This window comes from Danio rerio, chromosome 8 (assembly GCF_052040795.2).
Source record: "Danio rerio strain M-AB ecotype USA chromosome 8, GRCz13ab, whole genome shotgun sequence".
NCBI classification, from domain to species: domain Eukaryota; kingdom Metazoa; phylum Chordata; class Actinopteri; order Cypriniformes; family Danionidae; genus Danio; species Danio rerio.
Window position 1 is genome coordinate 42,093,933 of NC_141028.1, and position 20,183 is coordinate 42,114,115.

Sequence of the window (20,183 nt, forward strand, 5' to 3'; positions counted from 1 at the left end):
AAATAAAAATATAAGTATATATAATATATAATATATAAGTATATTTAATGGTGTATAACATTTAATTTGTTATCTAAGTACTGAAAATTACCGCGTACATCATGCACATTCCACCTAACGCAGTGTTTGTGTCGGGTCAGCTGTTCAGCAGTACCTGAGTGGAACTGTTGTCACAAGATGTTTAAAAAAATTCCGCCACTGTACTTCATTTATTCATTATTTTGAGGAGCTGAAGCTGATGAGGTAATAATACAACTTCTTCGATAAACTGAATAGTTCTAACTACTAATGAAGCTTAACATTTGTTTCCACAGTATAAAAATATGTGTAGTTTTGGTGAAATAAAATAACTGTAATTGATAAAATGTGCATCATATCAATGCATACATGCAAATTAGTCAGAAAAACGTAAATTGTACTACCTTTCTAGATATGATATAGATATCTAGGTATATTTATCTAGATATGATATAGCCAGTCACATCTGTTTCTGAAATAGTTAAATCACAGTGAGCTCATGCATCTAGCATATTGTATAGCTATTTTACTGTAACATGCTATGTCAGTTAGCATGGGATTATAAATCGACTTATGAAAATACCTGAGATGGCTGGAAGAAGAATACAGTTGAAGTCTGATTAGCCCCAGTTGAATTATTGGCCCCCTGTTTATTTTTTTCCCTCATTTCTGTTTAACGGAGAGAAGATATTTTCAACACATTTCTAAACACCATATTTTTTTTTATAGCTCGTCTCTAATAACTGATTTATTTTATCTTTGCCATGATGACAGTAAATAATATATGCCTAGACATTTTTCACGACACTTCTATACAGCTTAAAGTGACATTTAAAGGCACGTTAGGGTAATTAGGCAAGTTATTGTATAACAATGGTTTGTTCTGTAGACTATCAGAAAAAAATTTAGCTTGAAGGGGCTAATGATTTTGACCCTAAAAGGGTTTTTTTTATGTAAAACTGCTTTTATTCTAGCTGAAATAAAACAAATAAGAATTTCTTCAAAAGAAAAAAATATTATCAGACATACAGTGGAAATTTCCTTGCTCTGTTAAACATCATTTGGGAAATATTTAAAAAAGACAATAAAATTCAAAGGGGAATAATAATTCTGACTTCAACTGTATAAACATTTATTATCGCAGTCGTGATCAGTTTAAGCCTTTTTATGTTTATTTAGATCTTATTTTCATTCAACAACAGCAATAGATGCCTTCATCCATATTAAGGATTTCCTGGACTGTTCTACTACTTTTGTGAGGCATATATGGAATTTCTGCTCAATGAATGAATGAAACAGGCATTAATTGCATTTAAAGTGCTACAATGCCCACATCACCTTATTTTGAGGAAAACTGAAAAAAATCTCCCTCAAAAGAAATTTGAAGTAAACACATTTCTAGCATATAAATCTTTTTATTTTTTGTACTATTTTTGATAAAATTGTTATTATGTCAAAAATAGTAGCCTATTGAATATCAATATTTTGCGAGGTATTAAATTTAGAAATTCCAGTATCTTGACAACACACTTTAGTTAATCACTCTGTCCAACTGAACATGTTTGTAGCTTTGTATCACATTGGATAACACCTCACACTATAAAATAAATCATATTTTCAGATTTGAAGACATGCAGAAAATTACATTTTCAAAAAAACAAACAGAAACTGCAAATCAGAAGAGGAGATAGGAGGCTCAAAAGGTTCAATATGGCTCACAACAGACTACTAAATGAGAAGTGGGATAACTAATTAATGTTTTTGTTTACCTTTTTGGTGTTACACGTCACAAAGCTTTAGAATTTATTGCTAAAAGTCAACTCAAAAGCCCTATTTATTATTAAACCATTTTTAAATCTATTTTAAAAGTAGAATACCTTATGAAAGTGGTGGTATTTTAGCGGGGTGAATTAGAACATTATTTTTTTTATGGGGTGGGGGGGGGGGGGGGGAGGGGGTCAGTCTGAACTTCGGTCTTAACAGAGGAGAACTAGTAGAGTTGGCAGAGCAAACTTTCCCTTTGGCAGAATTGATCCCCCCGATAAACTTTAGCACAGAGCAAGCACCCCAAATCAAATCTAGACCAGTTTATTGACCTCTTCTGTGATTACTACAGGGAAATCACCCCGTTGCTGCCAGGGGTCATTTCAGCATCTTGCTGGAGAGGAGTCTGGATGCAGACCTGGTGTAGTGCAATCTGAGCTGCATCTAATGCTTTTTAATGGGCTCACCTAACCCCACCCCTAACCCTACCCCTCACAGTGACGTCACTCGCTCCATTTGAGTGTGTTTTGTCTGACATTGCATCGATGAGTGATGCAATCCCAGCTTGCATCATAAAGGCTGCATCCAGATACTATTGTCTTGCTGGATAGCTTACAAAAGCATTTGCATTTGTAGGTCACTTCACCTGTTCTTCAGAATGATAATTGAGGGACTTGTGGTCCACAGTTCAGCAACTGTGAACCTCAAAGTGCAGATGATGTTCAAGGTGCTGTCACTCTTTAGGCAATAATCAAAATATTAATTCATTCCTTTTCTTTTCAACTTAGTCTCTTTATTAATCAGGGGTCATCACAGCGGTATGAACCGCCTCATCAAAATATATAAAATATAAATCAAAAAATTTGACTTGAACTGTACGCCTAGTCTATTTTTATACATGCTCTAGTGTGTATCCTTATGTATGTATGCATCGCTCTCTTTCTATCTCTCTGGCCACAAGATGGCACTACTTCCATAGCGCTAACCACTGCTGCTTCTGTTCTTTACTTGTTTTCCATCCACAGGTCAATTCAGGTCCATCAATTTCATCAGTGATCACCATCACTATAAAATCTTATTGCAAGTGGATGCCAGTGCCCAGAATGCCCACTGGACATACGACCCTGCTCAGGGGACAAATTACTTACAGATGAATGATGAGTCATTCATAATTGCAAAGCAGTTTCCATTTCCTTGGTAATCCATAAAATTGCTATAATTTATTTTGAGAAACATTAGAATTGTACAACGCTAAGTGCACTGGTGAGCTGAACAAGTGGCAATACTTAACCCTTACTTCTATGTATTTAAACATGCATACACATACTGTCCAAATTTACTTCTTTTTGACTTATGTTCAGTCTTAAAACATCCACTAAATTAAACTAAACTCACCCCCCCCACCCATTTTAGTTGCATAAATCTGCCTTAGTCCTGATCATAACAACCAAACGTTTTTTTAATCCAGGATTTTGAGTCTTTAATTGCAAAAATCATAAATTATGTAGCTGATTTAGAGGAAAAACACAATATGACTTATTTTCAATAAGTAATAAGTAAATAAATAAGTAAATAAAAGGTAGTTGTGGACTGGATGTTTTTAAAAAGCAAAGCCATGATACCACATTATCATACATTCTAGTTATTGCTGTGTGTGTGTATATGTATTTGTGTGTGTGAGAGAGAGATCTTTGCACGCTTACTTATTACATCTGAGAAAATCTAAATATACACTTCTGCTCTCAGAAATTCATGGAGTAAACAAAAACAAAGGCACCTGTTGCCTTTTGATATTAAAAAGTATGTGTAGCCTATATGTGAAACGCTTGTTTTTTCTTGGTGTTTTCTTTTCTTTTTCTTTCATTTACTCCAAGTAGTTCTGAAAGCTGAGTTGTATATTTAGATTTTTTGATATGAAAAATATTTATATTTTGGCAGATCAAGGTAAGTGGGGAATTAGATTTGCGCAGTTTTAGGCAGAATAATTAAGTAAACAAAACATTTAAACTAAATTGATGAATATAATTATCACATTTAGCAAAGTTGTTTTGTACATTTAGTCTGATGATTAAATAAAATAAAAAAAAGAAGAATTTTTTTTTTATTATAATAGTACCTCAATGGCTTTTTGGGTTTGGAAATTAGTTTTATGTATGTATATGTATGCATGTATGTATGTATATATATATATATATATATATATATATATATATATATATATATATATATATATATATATATATATATATATATATATATATTGTCACTATTGTTGGAAATAGTATTATTAAACAACCTGTATATTGGTTACTACATGTATATCTATGCACACTGCTATATGTTGATGGTCTACTGCATGTTTTTCTTTGATTACATAATTTAAAATAAAAGAAAAAAATGAAGAAAGATAATATTTGTTTGTAGAATTAAAAATAAAAAAGAGAACATTTTAACAACTTCAATTAGGCTACAGTTTCTACTGTTTTTATACAAATTTAACCAGCCATCATTGATTTCACACATCATTTCAGTGTTACCCTCTTTCAGTTAGTTACTTCTATTTCTGTTACCATGTGTACTTTTTGTTATCATGTTAGTACTTTCTTATATCATTTTAAATCAGTGTCTGAGATAAGGGTAAAGATGTTTTTATTTGAGCAATTATACAATTACAGTTAACCTTACAAAATACTAATACTAAATGTGCTTCATACAGTATATACACAGACCTGCAGTGCCCCAAGAACCAACCTTTAACATTTTAAGTTTTATCACTCAATGATCAATCACTTATAAGGCTGAAATTGTCAATTTTGAAGTTTTATTTTTTTCAGGGTCTAAACGTACTAAATGCAAAAATAAGTAAACAAGCTGATTCCTATTCCAAGTTCCATTGTAATTCACAGTTTGTGACAGTATATACTTTTCTTCTTCAGGTACTTCAGGCAATACATCATTATAAAAGATGAAAGTCATTCAAAGAGAGGCATGATTAGTTGTATCTGTCGGATCGGAATGGCAGACTAATGCTTAAGGCACTTCCATCATATAAAGCTCTAAATGAGTCTGTCCATCACAGCTTTATTTTTTTGTAATTGTGTGATGATGAACTGGGCTCTGTTGAGGCAACATTATGCTAAAATTGAGATAAAATTAAGAGATCACTCTGAATGAAATAAGATTTGTTTAATGAACAAATTATCTTGTGGTAGAACAAGACAATTTCATGTTACAGCAACACATGGTGCTTCTGGTAAGATGCTTTCTATTTCTTCTTGCCTGGTTTGGGTGCTTTGTCAAGACCTTGCACATATTTCCGTGGGATCTGATACCGATCTGTAATGAAGAAAAAGATATACACTTACACACAGATTGGAGTTAAAGCTATAGACAGTCATATTTTGCTGGACCACACACTACCTAGCAGCAGTTTTCCAACATGTTGGACCTGGTTTCCCTGGATCTGCACCAGAACTCTGTTTTTGGCTCCTGGGCAATCATGGAGGACACAGCTGGCTTGAACCTGATGCTGCAGAGCTTCTGCTACCATAGCTGGATCTAAACCAAATGCCTCCAGATTCTTAATTACAGTAACCTTAATAAATAGGAGAATGAGTCCTATTAGTGTTTTACATTAAACACAAAAAACATACAGTTGAAAACAAAACTATTAGCCTATTACTATCCTATGACATTTTAATTCTTATAAAATATTTCAATATTTATATTTAAAGTGGAGAATATTTTTTTCAGTATGTTTAAAACTAATAGTTAAAAAAAAATCTAATAACAAGTTCATTTAGTCTTTGCCATGGTGACAGTGCATACTATTTTTCTTATTTAGCAAGATACAAGTATTCAGCTTAAAGTGCAAATTAAAAAACTGCCATGGCATGACAAATTCAACAAGGTATTAAAAAGATTCCTCAGAGACTTCGGTCCATGTTAACATGATAGTATCACACAGTTGCTGCATATTTGTCAACTGCACATCCATGATGTGAATCTCTGGTTTCATCACATCCCAAATGTGCTCTACTGGATTGAGAACTGGTGACTTTGGAGGCCATTTGAGTACAGTGAACTCATTGTCATGTTCAAGAAACCAAACTGAGATGTTCTGCACTTTATGATATGGCACGTTATTCTGCTGGAAGTAGACATCAAAAGATGGGTACACTGTGGTCATTAAAGCAATGGACATGGTCAGCAAAAATACTCAGGTAGGCTGTGGCATTGACACAAAGCTCAATTGGTACTAATGGGCCCAAAGTGGGCCAAGAAAATATCCCCCACACCACCAGCCTGAACCATTGACACAAGGCATGATGGATGTTGCTGATGCCAAATTCTGGCCCTACCATGCAAAATGTTGCAGACAAAATTGAGACTATTGTCCAATTTTGGTGAGCCTGTGGGAATTGTAGCCTCAGTTTCTTGTTCTTAACTGACAGGAGTGGCACCCGTTATGGTTTTCTGCCACCTCAAGAATCGATATGTTGTGCGTTCAGAGATGCTCTTCTGCATACCTCGGTTGTAACGAGTGGTTATTTGACTTACTGTTGCCCTCCTATTAGCTCAAACCAGTCTGGCCATTATCATCTGACCTCTGGCATCAACAAGGCATTTGCGGCCACAGTACTGCAGCTCACTGGGTATTTTCTCTTTTTCAGACCATTCTCTTTAAATCCGAGAGATTGTTTTTTTTGTAAATTCCAATAGTTCAGCAGTTTCTGAAATACTCACACCAGCCCGTCTGGCACCAACAACCATGTCACATTCAAAGTGACTTAAATCACCTTTCTTTCCCATTCTGATGCTTGGTTTAAACTGCAGCAGATCATCTTGACCATTGCTGCATCCCAATTCGCACACTATCCGTCCTAAATAGTATTTGAAAATAGAATTAGTATGTCCCAAATCATAGTATGTTGAAAAGAGTATGTCAAAGGTTTCTGGATGGTTTACTATTTCCGGTCAAAATTTTAAGTGTAGAACCGTCCATACTTTAACCGCTGATATTGCCCACAGTACATTGCATGTTAGACGTTAATTTAATTAGAACTACAAACGCAGATGAAAGGTGTAATTAAACTACAAACATGATGGACTCACGAGACCAGCTGTCAAGTAGAGAGGCTTCGGTAAAGATGTTGGTATGACTGTTAATTAATATCTAGCCAACTGGAAAATATTTAAATTGTGTTGTCTGTGTTATATTTCATCTGCAACCAAAATACTGAACTTGTAAAAAGACATGTTTGGACATTAACGTCTGAATGCAGAATTACCCAAAAAACCTGAGGAGATTTCTCTGCATGAAAGACTTGGGAATGAGAGATTAACCTGCTGCCGCTTCTCCAATAAGGTAGGAAATTAAATACGACAGAAATGTGGATAATGTGTTGATGATTGACAGGGCTCATAACTAAGCAACACAACGATCTGTTAATGAAGAAGTATGTCCAAAAGCTTGCTGTTACACACTCAAAAGTTTAATTTTCCTTTTATAAAAAAGTACATACTGTTAGGGCGTAGTATAAGTATGCGAATTGGAATGCAGTTGCTGCCATGTGATAAGCTGATTAGAAATTTGGTTTATCGAGCAGTTGGACAGGCAGGGCCGGATTAACATAAGGGCTAGTTGGGGCTGAAGCCCCAGGGCCCACGGAAGAAGGCGGCCCTTGATTGGCTAAAGAATTAATTTCCAATATGACGTGGGAAACGCCTTTTTGCATTATGCAGTCTCTCATCGATACTGTAAAGTATTACTTTCAGTTCGCTGCTGTTCAAAAACAGTGATGCCGGCACTAAACTGGGGCTCAGAGTGGCTGTAGCCAAATCAGAATATTGAATAGCCCTGTTTTAGTCACCCCTAAGGGTGATCAGATGTGCAAATTTTCCCAAGTCCTTTATTTTGGCAGTACAGCAAGAACCGTCCAGTCAAAGGTAAGCTAACCAAGCTCCACGTAGAATAAAAACTCAAAACAGTCTTTCAATTAAAAAAAAAAATAATCAAATGGTCTTCATTTGTTACTACATGTACACTTGTACAAAGTATTTATTATAAAGCACTAATTAAGGAAGTATTGCAAATGTTTTTTTTTTTGCTGATTTTTTTTGCAGCCTGTTTGAACATTAAAGTTCATAATATGTCATTACTTAGTTTTGTATACTTGCATACTTGTATTATTTTTAAAAAATAGAGAAAATATATAATAATCAAATATAAATGGTGTAAAATTAGATAATAATAATAACAATAATAACAACAACAAATAATATGTATATATATATATATATACACACACACGCACACACTTTTGTGAGATAAAACATTTTTTGCTATAGCCTCAGAGCCCACTGTGTTCTTATTACGGCCTTGTGGACAGGTGTAACTAATTAAGTGGCTGGTGACTGTATCTATGTGTATGTGTGTGTGTGTTTGTGTGTGTAGGGGCTATAGGTGTTACACAGAAGGGCTAAAAATTTAGATTGTTTCAACTGTCTCAAAATTTAGTTAAAGCGTAAAAACCTCTTACTATGACAACAACTCCAAAATGAGCTTCAAAGAACTTATTGATACTATTAAAATTTATTAACCGAATAATCCTCGTATGAAGGACTTAATCAAGGTAATGAGAGTAATGAGAAAGCTACAGGCAGGTGAGTATTTAATCAAAGCCAGATCAAAACTTTGCAGGACTGAGACTTTCAAGGACCAAACTTGCCTACTCCTTGTGTATATACCCATAGACTTATGATGACTCCATACCTTCTTATTTGAGCCCCTTGAGGCTACCGTAATGTCTATGGGCTCCATCTGTCCTTTCTTTACCACAGGAGGTTGACCTGGAAATAGAACCTCATGGCACGCCTGCATTCTGATGAGAGTCCTGCATGTACATAGAAAAACTGTTTGCATTCAAGCGTGTTTGAGATCAATATGTCTGTAAAACATTGTTTTTAGAAAGACATTCCAGATCCATACACTAGCACATTCTCATACACAAAGCAGTTATGAATAAAGAATGTTTTTTTTTTTCTGTTACCAATCCATATTTTAGAGATTTTACAAATTAGTTTTGCAGATTAAATAAGCATTTGCCGTGAAAAAAGCTGATTCTGTTTGTGATTTTATTTCTTTTTTTTTTTTTTTACACACCATAGCACAGTTTTGTGTTACCTGCTAATAAGGTCATCCCATTTCAACATCTCCACTTCCTGGTACTCCGACTTCTCCAGCAAACAGTCACAAAGTGTAGGGTTAATAATAACATAACTGGTTAACAAAAGAAGAGAGAAAGTCACTTTAGCTGAACCTTCTGATTGTTGAAATCTGCACACACACAGTACCAGGGTTTCTGCAGGTTTTATCAAGTCCAACGTAAGACTTTTAAGACCCTTTTAAGACCATTATGAATGACATTTTAGACTTATACAGGGCTAAACACTGATGACTATTTCTAATGGTACATTTGGGCCAATGTAAATGGATTATTAATTTTTATTTTTTTTTGCTTGCCACAAAAAATCAAATGTAATGTTTTTTAGCGACATACTTTAATGTATCAAAACAAAGAAACATGTATATCCTATTTTCAACATAATATTTATTTTTTACGACAAGTTTAACATTGTTACCAAATATATTTATTGTGGAGGCAATTACATAATTAATCAAAAATATATATATCTTGGCTTTTGGTCCAAATTGTGATAGAGTAACAACTTCTCTTGATTGAGATAACTTCTATTGAACCTAATGAATTTTTGTTATAAACCCTTAAGTTCAAGTCTATTTATAAATAGTATGTCTACTCGGCCTTTCTACCGTTTTTGTATGACTGGAAGATATCATAACGAGATAAATTGCTCTGTTATTATCATGAGGAACTGTGTAATTGTTTTTAGTTTTCTTTCCCTGATTTTACTAAGATGGATTGTTGGTGATTGAATGATTGACATCACGATTGGGTAGCTTTACTTGGACAGAGGAAAACTAAGACCTGTTTAAAATCAACCAACAACTCAATATTTTAGTGAATTTTTTTAAGGCCCAAAATTTTGTTTTTGAAATTTAAGACATTTTAAGACTTGCTTTAATTTAAGACTTGCTAAACCTGCGGAAACACTGAGTAATAAAATCATGAAAAAAAAAAAAAACATGCACCGATGTTAAATATTAAACATTTGGGGTCTGTAATATTGTAATTTCTTTGGAAAACTTAATACATTTGATCAATGTAAGGCATCCTTACTGAATTCGAATTAAATATGTTTAATACAAAATATGTACATTTGAACAAAATTTAGTGAATCAAAAGTAATATTTGAAACTTTTTTCAAATATTTTAACATTCAAACTGTTGAACGTGACATAAAAGGTGCCAAGCACTTTTAAACTTACTTCTTATTGATTTCATTGACAAGTTCATTTTTCTTCACATATTCTGTGATGATATTCCTAACTTCAGTGGCCTTAAGAGATGTTCCCTTTCTGAAACACAAAAGTTTATTCACTCCAAACCTCAACAATCCCACTAACAAACTTAAAAAATAAACAAATAAGATGTTTCCACTCGTTAACTTTTTGTGGGCATCCTGAAAAAGCGGCTCCAGGCGTGCAGTAACCCCATAAAGTGGTGTGATTTCCGGGGGTTGATATTCAACCTCACAAGCCCCATCGCCCTCTTCAAAATCTTTCTCTAGTGCACAGTCCTCAGGTATTTTGAAAGAGCACAACCTGTAGAGTATAAAATAGAAATAAATATACAGATTTACCTCATAGTTAACACTTACTCCATATTGGAAAAAATATCATATTTAATAAAATAATATAATAAAAATAACATATTTATTTACTAATTATTATTTATATTATTAAATTACTTTTATTATATCAATATTATTGTATTTTATTAATGGATTAGATAAATTATGCGACTACATACTCAGGGTTTCTCCAGTCAACATCCACAATGCTCTCTACACCTTTGCTCAGCTCCTTCACCTGAAGCAAACTGTGATCTCTTTGCATGATTTGCAAAAACTTGGAAAGCTGAGGGGAAAACAAAAAGAAAGATTGTGATATTTGAAATAATATAGCTTATAGATAATAAAATCTTACAATCTGCGAACAGCCCACCTTTTTATAACTGGATTTCTTGATATCTAGTTGCTTTCCTCTAGGACTGTGGGGTACAAAGGGGAAATTGTGAGCAGCTTTTAAAAATTACTCAAAAATGCACACAATAAAGTGTATAAATATAAAACACCCACTTATTAAAATTATTATTAAAATTGTCTTACAGTAAAATATTTTGTAGCACAAACATTTAACATTTTGAAACATAATTTATTCAATTAATAGCAAATTATTTAGCATCATGATCATTCTAATATGCTGAAACAATTTTTCTTAATATTATTAAAACAGTTGCACTAAATCTTTTCATTCATGCAATCAGTAATAAACTGTCCAAGAATAATGTAAGATACTGTGATAATTATAAAGATCAAAAGAACAAAATGAATTTAAACAACAAAATACCTTACAACATACAACCACAAATCAGAAAAATTTGGGACAGTATAGAAAACGCAAATAAAAAGAAATAAATGATGTCTAAATTTACTTTGCATTGTATTTACAACAGCACATTATTTAATGTGTTCCTCATGATTTATTATTTCTTTTATATGAACACGTATTCTGTCGGTGCCAGTGGTGTAGTGGTTAGTGTGTCGACACATGCACTTCAGGGCTCACAGCGACCCAAGTTTGATTCCGCCTCGCGGCCCTATGCCAATCCTTCCTCTCTCTCTGCTCCTCATGCTTTCCTGTCAATTCTCTCTATTATTCTATTGAATTAAGGTATATATATATATATATATATATATATATATATATATATATATATATATATATATATATATATATATATATACATATATATATATACATATATATATACATATATATATATATATATATATATATATATATAAATATATATATATATACACACACACATATATATATATATATATATATATATATATATATATATATATATATATATATATATATATATACACATATATATATATACACATATATATATATATATATATATGTGTGTGTGTGTATAAAAAAATTAAAAAACGCTTTCCAATTAAAAAAAAAAAAGTTGAATCAATAAAGCATTTACTATTTATTTTTTGTAATGTTGCCATTCCTTTTCACATCACTTAATAGACATTTAGGGACTGATGATGTGTTTCAAGTGCATATTGCGCTACAAAATCTCTATGTACTTTTCAGCAGTAATAGTACCATCACAAAAGTGCAATTTACCATTGCAAGGCACTAAGACAACCACATACCATGACAGACCCTAGTTTTTGGACTTGTTGCTGGTAACAGTATGGATAATTTTTTTATCTTTAATCCGGAGCACACAATGTCCATTTCCCCCCAAAAATACCTCAAATAGTGATTCATCTGACCACAGTACACATTTTCGCAGTGTGATGGTCCATCCCAGATGCCTCAGAGAAGTCAATGGCACTTCTGGACACTGTTAACATAGGGCGTCCTTTTGGCACAGTACAGTTTTAACTGGCATTTGTGGATGTAACTACATATTCTGGTACTTGACAAAGGTTTGCCAAAGTAGTCCTGAGCCCATGTGATGATATCGCTTATAGATGAAGGACAATTCTTCATGCAGTGCACAGTAGTTTAGAGATCACAGTAATTGACCTTAGGCTTGTGCCTTGTCCTTTACACACAGAAATTCCTCCAGATTCCTTGAAGGTGAAATATAAAGATGTCTTCCAATCTTTCTTTGCGGAACATTGTTGTTAGACATTTCAATTATTTTCTCACATATCTGTTGGCAAACTGCCGATCCTCAGCTCATCTTTGTTCTTAAAGGACTAGACCTTTCTTGGATGCTGCTTTTGTACCAAATCATAATTACACCTGTAATCACCGGTCGACATCACCCATTTCAGATCACATCATTATTTAACCATTTTACCTGATTACTAGCCCTAAATTGCTCCTGTCCCAACTTTTTGTGAATGTGTTGCAGGTCTGAATGACAAGAGAGAATATACAGCTGAAGTCAGAATTATTAGCAACCCTTTGATTTATTTATTTTTTTCAAATATTTTCTAAATTATGTTTAACAGAGCAAGGACATTTTCACAGTATGTCTGACAAACATTTTTAATCTGAAGAAACTCTTAATTGTTTTATTTTGGCTAGAATAAAAGCATAAAAAAAATTAAGGTCAAAATTATTAGCCCCTTTAAGCTATATTTTTTTCAGATTAGTCTACAGAACAAACCATAATTATACAATAACTTGCCTAAATAAACCCTAACCTGCCTAGTTACCCTAATTAACCTAGTTAAGCCTTTAAATGTCACTTTAAGCTGTATAGAAGTGTCTTATAACTAGTCAAATATTATTTACTGTCATCATGGCAACGATAAAATAAATCAGTTATTAGCAGTGAGTTATTAAAACTATTATGTTTAGAAATGTGTTGAAAATATCTTCCCACCATTAAACAGAAATTGAAAAACAAAACAAACAGGGGGGCTAATAATTCTGACTTCAACTGTATATTTAAAAATTAAATGAAGTTGACCAGAACAAACATGAAATATTTTGTGTTCATAATGTCTGCAATGAAATACAAGTCAAAGTAATTTTTTTAAATCCATAAAAATAAGATATGTTACACTAGTATAACACTGAGACTAGTAATAGGTATGATTTTTTTAAATAATATTAGTGGATAAATTACCAGCAGGACACCATGTGGTTACGCAGGAAGGTGCTGGTCAGTAGTGGAAGCTCTGACTTCTTAACTTTAGTTTTAAGTGCATGGAGGAAACACTGCAGCAATAACTCATCCATCTGCTCTGTAATGAGACAGACAGACAAGTCAAAACACCTATAAAAATGTCATGACACACAAAGTCAAAGATATCTCACCTTGCGGAGATCTAGAATCACCCTCTTCTCCATCAATGTTTTCTCCCTCTTTATCCTCAACCGATTCTTCTTTCAACACCTCGTTTTCAGCCAGCATCAGCTCCTGCAAGCTTTGACAAGACGTTTCCACTGCAACATTTTCAGAGCTGTCTTTCACCTCCTCTTCTTCCTCCTCACATTCCTCACCCTCTTCTTCTCCCTCCACCTGTGTTGGAGAGTTTGTGACAGGTATAACTGGAGGATGCGTCTTATCCCCAAACGCCCTGTGGAGAATTTAAGGAAGAAGTCTGTAGAAAGTGAATGCATTAAGTGACAGGAATAGAAATCTAAATGAATGTAAAAACTAAATCGTTCTGTAAAGCATACCATAGCTGATCCATGTATGTGTGTAAAACATTCACTCCTTTCCCCTTCATTCCACTGTTTCTCATCTCAGCACTTGACATAGCTGCTGTGCCAACAGCCACTGGTGCCCTTTAATACAAAATAAAAGTCACAAAATAACCATAAACAACATTTTGATGCATATTGTTTTATAATGTAGACCGAGTGCTTAAAGTTTTAAAAGCTAAACAAAAAAGAGCAACAATCAGATACTTTTCTGCATAATATTATTAAATGTATTTGCTCAACAAAGTAAAAATTAGCATGGTGATGTTAAACATATAGGGCCCTTATCATACACCCGGCTTTTTCAGTGTATTCGTGACAATTTGCTTTTGTTTAATGTTATCATTATTAGCAGTATTTTTTATTATATCCATATTTATATTTGTTTTATTAAAAACAAGCCTAGATTTCAGACCATATGGGGCACAGCATGTGTATTTAGATATAACTTTTTAAACACACTTCGTTATTATTGTTCATTTATTAGTTTGCTGGATATTAAAACTGAATTTAGAAATAATTTTGAAACAAATATTTGCGCTTAACAAACTAAATTAATTATTTATAGGCTAATTGATGCCTGTGCATACAAGGTTTCCTACCCACGAGAGCGAAAGTAGATAATGAGAGGCCTTATATCTCATTCTCGTGCTGCAGATGCTCTTGTTTAACTGTTTTCTTGCTAGTGAAACTCTCAGTTTTTCCACTGACAAAGTCGTCATGTATATAGCAAATGCACTGGCGCGACGCAACTAGCTCTTAAAGGGAATGGGAGAGAAGGCTCTGATTGGTTTATTCTCAAAACACACCTATAACTCATTAAGAAAATAAGCTCAACCCTTTTAGACCATGCGCCACGGCACAAAGTGAATTTTTCCTTCCTTATATTTGCAAAAGTGGATTCTGACACGCCCTGAATGCGTTTGCGCCCTGCGCTTTGCACTTTGTGCATGGATCGTCAAAATAGAGCCCTTTATTTTTTATATTTTTTGTTCAACTCAGGTAATCAGTAGATTGAGAATAAACTAAACTCTTTTATTTTTGCAAGTTATGCTGAATTTGCTCCCCATGTTAAGACCTAAATCTATGACTGAAACTGACCTATTTGACAGTGGTTGTGTTTGTATTTGTAGTTTGGTTGTCTTGGTTCACAAAAGATAATTATAGGTTTGGTCCACTTAATTGTCACACAATACAATGAAGAGAAGAAGGGAAATACATTTTTTTGCAATAGAACAATAGAAGGTTATGAAGGAAGGAATTGGCATTTATATAGAGCATTTATTGTGTATTGCCATACACCCAAAGCTCATTTACTATCATATGAGTGAGTCTTTCCTCATCACCACCATCAGTGTGCAGCATCCACCTATAACAGCAGCCACAGGACAACAGTGCCAGTGCGCTCACCACACACCAGCTGCAGTTGGAGAGGAGAGACAGAGATAGAGCCAATTCAGTGGATGCACATGATTAAGAATTCATGATGGGTAAAGGCCAATGTAGGGAATTTGGCTAGAACACTGGGGTTACACCCCTTATCTTGCCAAGAAATGCCATGGGATGCTCAATAAACACAGAAAGTCAGGACAGCAGTTAAACATCTCATCAAAAAGATAGTGCTCACTGACACTATCCTGTCCCTATCCCTACACTGGGGCATTAGGACCCACACAGACCATGGTGCTATATGGCCATGTAACTTTCAGGGCAACCTGCTTTTTTAAGATAACCACTTTCAAATGTACACTGAAAACAAATTATTTCTGCAAAAATGTTGCAAACTTTTTATATAGGTTGAATTTAAACAAACAAATCCAATTTATGTCCAACTTAAATTGTTTGTTTAAATTCAGCTCAAATAAATTGTTTACAACCACTTAACTCTAAAAATGTAGTAAATCCACTAAGTCATCCTTAAATCATTTTTGTTGAGAACTTATAACATGTGTACATAAAATCTGTCAAAGAATCAAGGAACAGCTAACTTAGGCTATTTCTGCATTTATAAAGAGAATAAAGAGAAAATTGTGATCAAGCATACAGCATTTATCTTATAAAACTGCTGACTTTACATTGCCCCGTTTATTATAAAACAAAATCAGCAGTCAAAGAAACGTACAGTGAAAAGTTCAGTTGTACCTAAAATAGTCAGTGTGACCACACCATACTGCTAAATACATTTTTTTGGCATGAAGAAAGAAATAATTACAAAACCTTGTTTACATGACAAAAAAACAGTCATAGTTTGACAACTAAATGTCATATTGTAAATGTGGACACATTTCATCACCTTGGAATTATAAGGTTCTTTCTGCATTCTGAATGATTTTGAGATAATGAGCTTTAAAGTTTTTGGATTCCATATCAAACACTATGTGTGTAACATTTGTTTTTGAAATAAAGTCTTAAAATGTAAACAACTTTAAAAAAAACAATGTAAATAAGTTGTCATTTAATAAGAATGTAAATAACTCATTTTTGACAAAAATGTCAGATAGAACTTTATAATTCTAAGGTGATGATTTGTTTGTGTCAACTGAGAGAGATAGGGACATGTTGCAGTTTCTAATTTTGCAATTAGCCTAAAAAAAAGAAAATTGTGCAATTTAAAAGGGCAGTTTTTACCTATAAACAGTTATATTTGTGTAATGGTACTGTTAGTTAATAGTTAGCTGGTCAGTTATGAGCATTTATATACACACACACAAACACACACACACTATATATATATATATATATATATATATATATATATATATATATATATATATATATATATATATATATATAATGTATATATTATTCTAAGTTTTTATTTTTAAAAATAATTAACCATTTCAGTCAGTAAGTCAACACTTCATTCATCGTGTTTTTCTTGCATATGGCTTACCAAAAAAAATCTAAATTTCACTGCAAAGCAAATGTTTTTATTTAAATGTCTTAGAAATTATGTTTCACGACAGTAGCAAACAGTATGATTTGATGCTGTGTAACACTACATTTCCTTATTGAACTTTTGATTATTTTATGGATAATATTTTAATATTAATGATTATATTAAATGTTCAATAATCATTATTTGAAAGACGCTTTTGACCACAGTTTTGGAGCAAGTCCCAAAACACACTTGCAGCTAGTAAGGAGCATGTCTAGTAACAAAAGGGCAAAGATTGTGTTGGGTTATGGATAATTATTTTGGTGCTTTTAAATAACTTGAGTTTGAAAAAAATCAACTCGGTGTACCTTTAAGCTATTTTGTTACATTTTACTTGCACAAAAGTAGAAAGAAAATTTTTTTTTTAAAAATAAATCCACAGTTCAATATCATTCAAAAATCTATGCAAGGCTGATGTGGTTATAAGTTACAAACTTTTACCAAGTCCAGTTGTGGAACTTTAGGTTTAAAGCGAAATTACAATTATGCATACAAGTAAAAATGCAGTGAGCAACATTACCTATTCATCACAAGTGTGACAGCACAGCATTCTCCTCGGTTAACCTCAGGAAGACCACTAGTTGATAACACTACACCTGGCAACATGAGATCTGCAGGAGAGAAATTAGTCAGACATGTTCTTAAAATGCATAAGCACTTACTAACAAACAAAAACAGGAGCTGACCTGCTCCGCCTGATAACTTCTGCAGGACCGGTGGCCATGTGGTGAATGCCGGTAGCATGTTGGGACATCGCCATAGTGTGTACACTAAGAAAAGAAAACAGACACAAATTTGCATTTTAACACACATTACCTTCACAACAATGATTGATTGTGAACTGCAGACTTACCTGTCGGGAACAGTTGTTTCTCCAATTGAAAAAATATGGGATTTTTATGAAGGACATACAGAGTGACTGCGTCTCCTTTATGTGCATAAATTTTCACTATATTCAGCTCTTCTTTATTTGGAACAAGCTCATTCAGCTCCTCCACTGACAGAGAAGGGAAAGCAGCAGAGATATCAGCTCTCAGCTTCCTCCTGATGAACAAAAATGCCAACATGATAATTATGATCATAGCTTCAGCATATACTGCAAGATGAATGACTTGGAAACTGCTAAACAATCTTATATTTCACCGTCTTAACAATCACATTGTAAATGATTGTAGAGAAAGACAGCTTTAGACCTTTTCTGATCTTATCTGAAGTTTTATTCTTTCATCAAGTACACTCTTGAATTTAGAAACGCAACTTTATGTATTATCAATGAAAAGAATGTTAAAAGGTAGTAATAATAATAATAATAATAACGCAGTAGCAAAAATACAACACCGACCATTACAAAGAGGTATCATTCATTCACAAATAGTTTTGTAAGGTTTTTATGTAAAGACAACATATGATCTTGAATACAAACATAGATACATGCACACAAACATACATAACAGTTACATACATAAGTTACATACATACATAAAAAGGTGGGAAAACGATGAGCATAAATCAAAGTCCATTCATCTATGCCTTGAAAGTGAATAGTTACCTTTTAATAAACTAATTTATTTATTTCACTTCATTTTTTTTAAAAAATCTATGTTAACTGGTTGAATACCTGTCAGATCCCTTGATAACAGTGTTAGATTTCACGCGAAAAGCTTTTGCAAACATCTCTGTATTCGGATGAAGTATTTGGAAGAAGCCTCTTAAAATGAACTACTGCGGTGAGTTTTGTTTATTCCCATACTCTAAAAACAAGAATTTTACAGCAATCGCCTGCTGTTCCCCTAACGGCATGCGCGTGGAACACTGAAATATGTCCGGCTGGAAATTACCGGTGTATGTTAAAGGGACCGCCAGATCAGTAACTCCCGTAAGAGGTTTAAATCGTTGTTTCATGCTTTGGATTGTGTATTTCTATCGATATGTTACCCCCAAAAATAAACAATAATGTAATGACGTGATCATGTCCCTCGTTCTTTTTTTCTTTGATTAACGTTACTATAAAAAAGTGGTTTGAAGGTTGCCATAGATATATACATATCTATGGAAGGTTGCCACGTCCGCGTTTTTCCCGCAGAAATGGGCAATTTATAACTAGGACTAGACATAATCTGACGACTTTTCTTTTATTTCTGCGCGTCATTTTGTATAATAAATAAATAAATAAATAATAAATAAATAAATAAATATGTGCATGGCATTTATGCGGAATGATTTTGGAAGTATAGAAACTAAAAACTTAAAACATAAATTAAAATAAAAAAAATCTAAGTATCTACTGGTAAACAAATAAGTTTTAACTACTAAAAGACAGAAAATATTACTTTGCAAACAGTATTGTAAATAAATCAACATTTGCATATTAATGAGTAATATTATTGCAATTAATATAAAAAAACTATATATAAAAATGCAATGTAAATATACATTTACACACATTTGCATAAGTAAATTGATTGATTCAATGATGGGCTTAAAATGGGTGTATTTCTGGATTTCGCAGGCTTATTTATATCCTTGCCACAGTTTTTTTTTTTTTTTTTATTGCGGCTTAAATGTCTCTGCTCTCCTAAAGGTAAATCTATTGCATTAATTTAATTAATGATTGTATTAAAATAATTTACTCTATAGCCTACCAAATTTATATTATATTAATGATAAAAAAAAAAAAAGCTATTAGAAAACTAAACACACTTTTGTAAAATGCAGATAGAGCCCCTGCTTTCATTTTTCATGGTAACAGATTGACAAGACTCTCAAAGTTTGTTTCTAAATAATAACTGCAAAAGTATATGTAATCAGAAGAAAGACTGCCTAAGTCTAATCTATAAAATGTTTTAATATCTTTAAATAATCTATTTTGAATATCTTTAATTTAAAATTAATTTCACAAGTTGGGGGGTTCACTTCCGCCATATAGTTGTTTTCCCACAATAACTGGATGGAATATATGGCCTTCACTTGAAGACACCATGCCAGCTGTACTGTCAATCTTAAGGAATTTGTTTTAAACAATAATTGCTAATAGTGTCAATTTCAAAGAAGAAACCG

At 33.1% G+C, this 20,183-nt stretch overlaps 1 protein-coding gene across 2 annotated transcripts; it reads right to left on the reverse strand.

Annotated features, from left to right (window-relative positions):
• Positions 1-4,953: 4,953 nt before the first annotated feature.
• On the reverse strand, positions 4,954-19,196 carry eif2d (eukaryotic translation initiation factor 2D). 2 transcript variants are annotated; one of them, XM_087263001.1, is made up of 15 exons: positions 19,090-19,196; positions 17,980-18,170; positions 17,813-17,896; positions 17,647-17,737; positions 14,165-14,272; positions 13,799-14,061; positions 13,608-13,725; positions 10,931-10,976; positions 10,737-10,843; positions 10,373-10,528; positions 10,193-10,282; positions 8,969-9,064; positions 8,558-8,678; positions 5,203-5,377; positions 4,954-5,118 (listed from the first exon to the last, which is right to left on the reverse strand). In XM_087263001.1, the coding sequence occupies exons 1-15, from the start codon at positions 19,095-19,097 to the stop codon at positions 5,048-5,050; spliced, it is 1,725 nt and encodes a 574-aa protein (XP_087119127.1). In that variant the 5' UTR covers positions 19,098-19,196; the 3' UTR covers positions 4,954-5,047.
• Between the last annotated feature and the right edge of the window lie 987 nt (positions 19,197-20,183).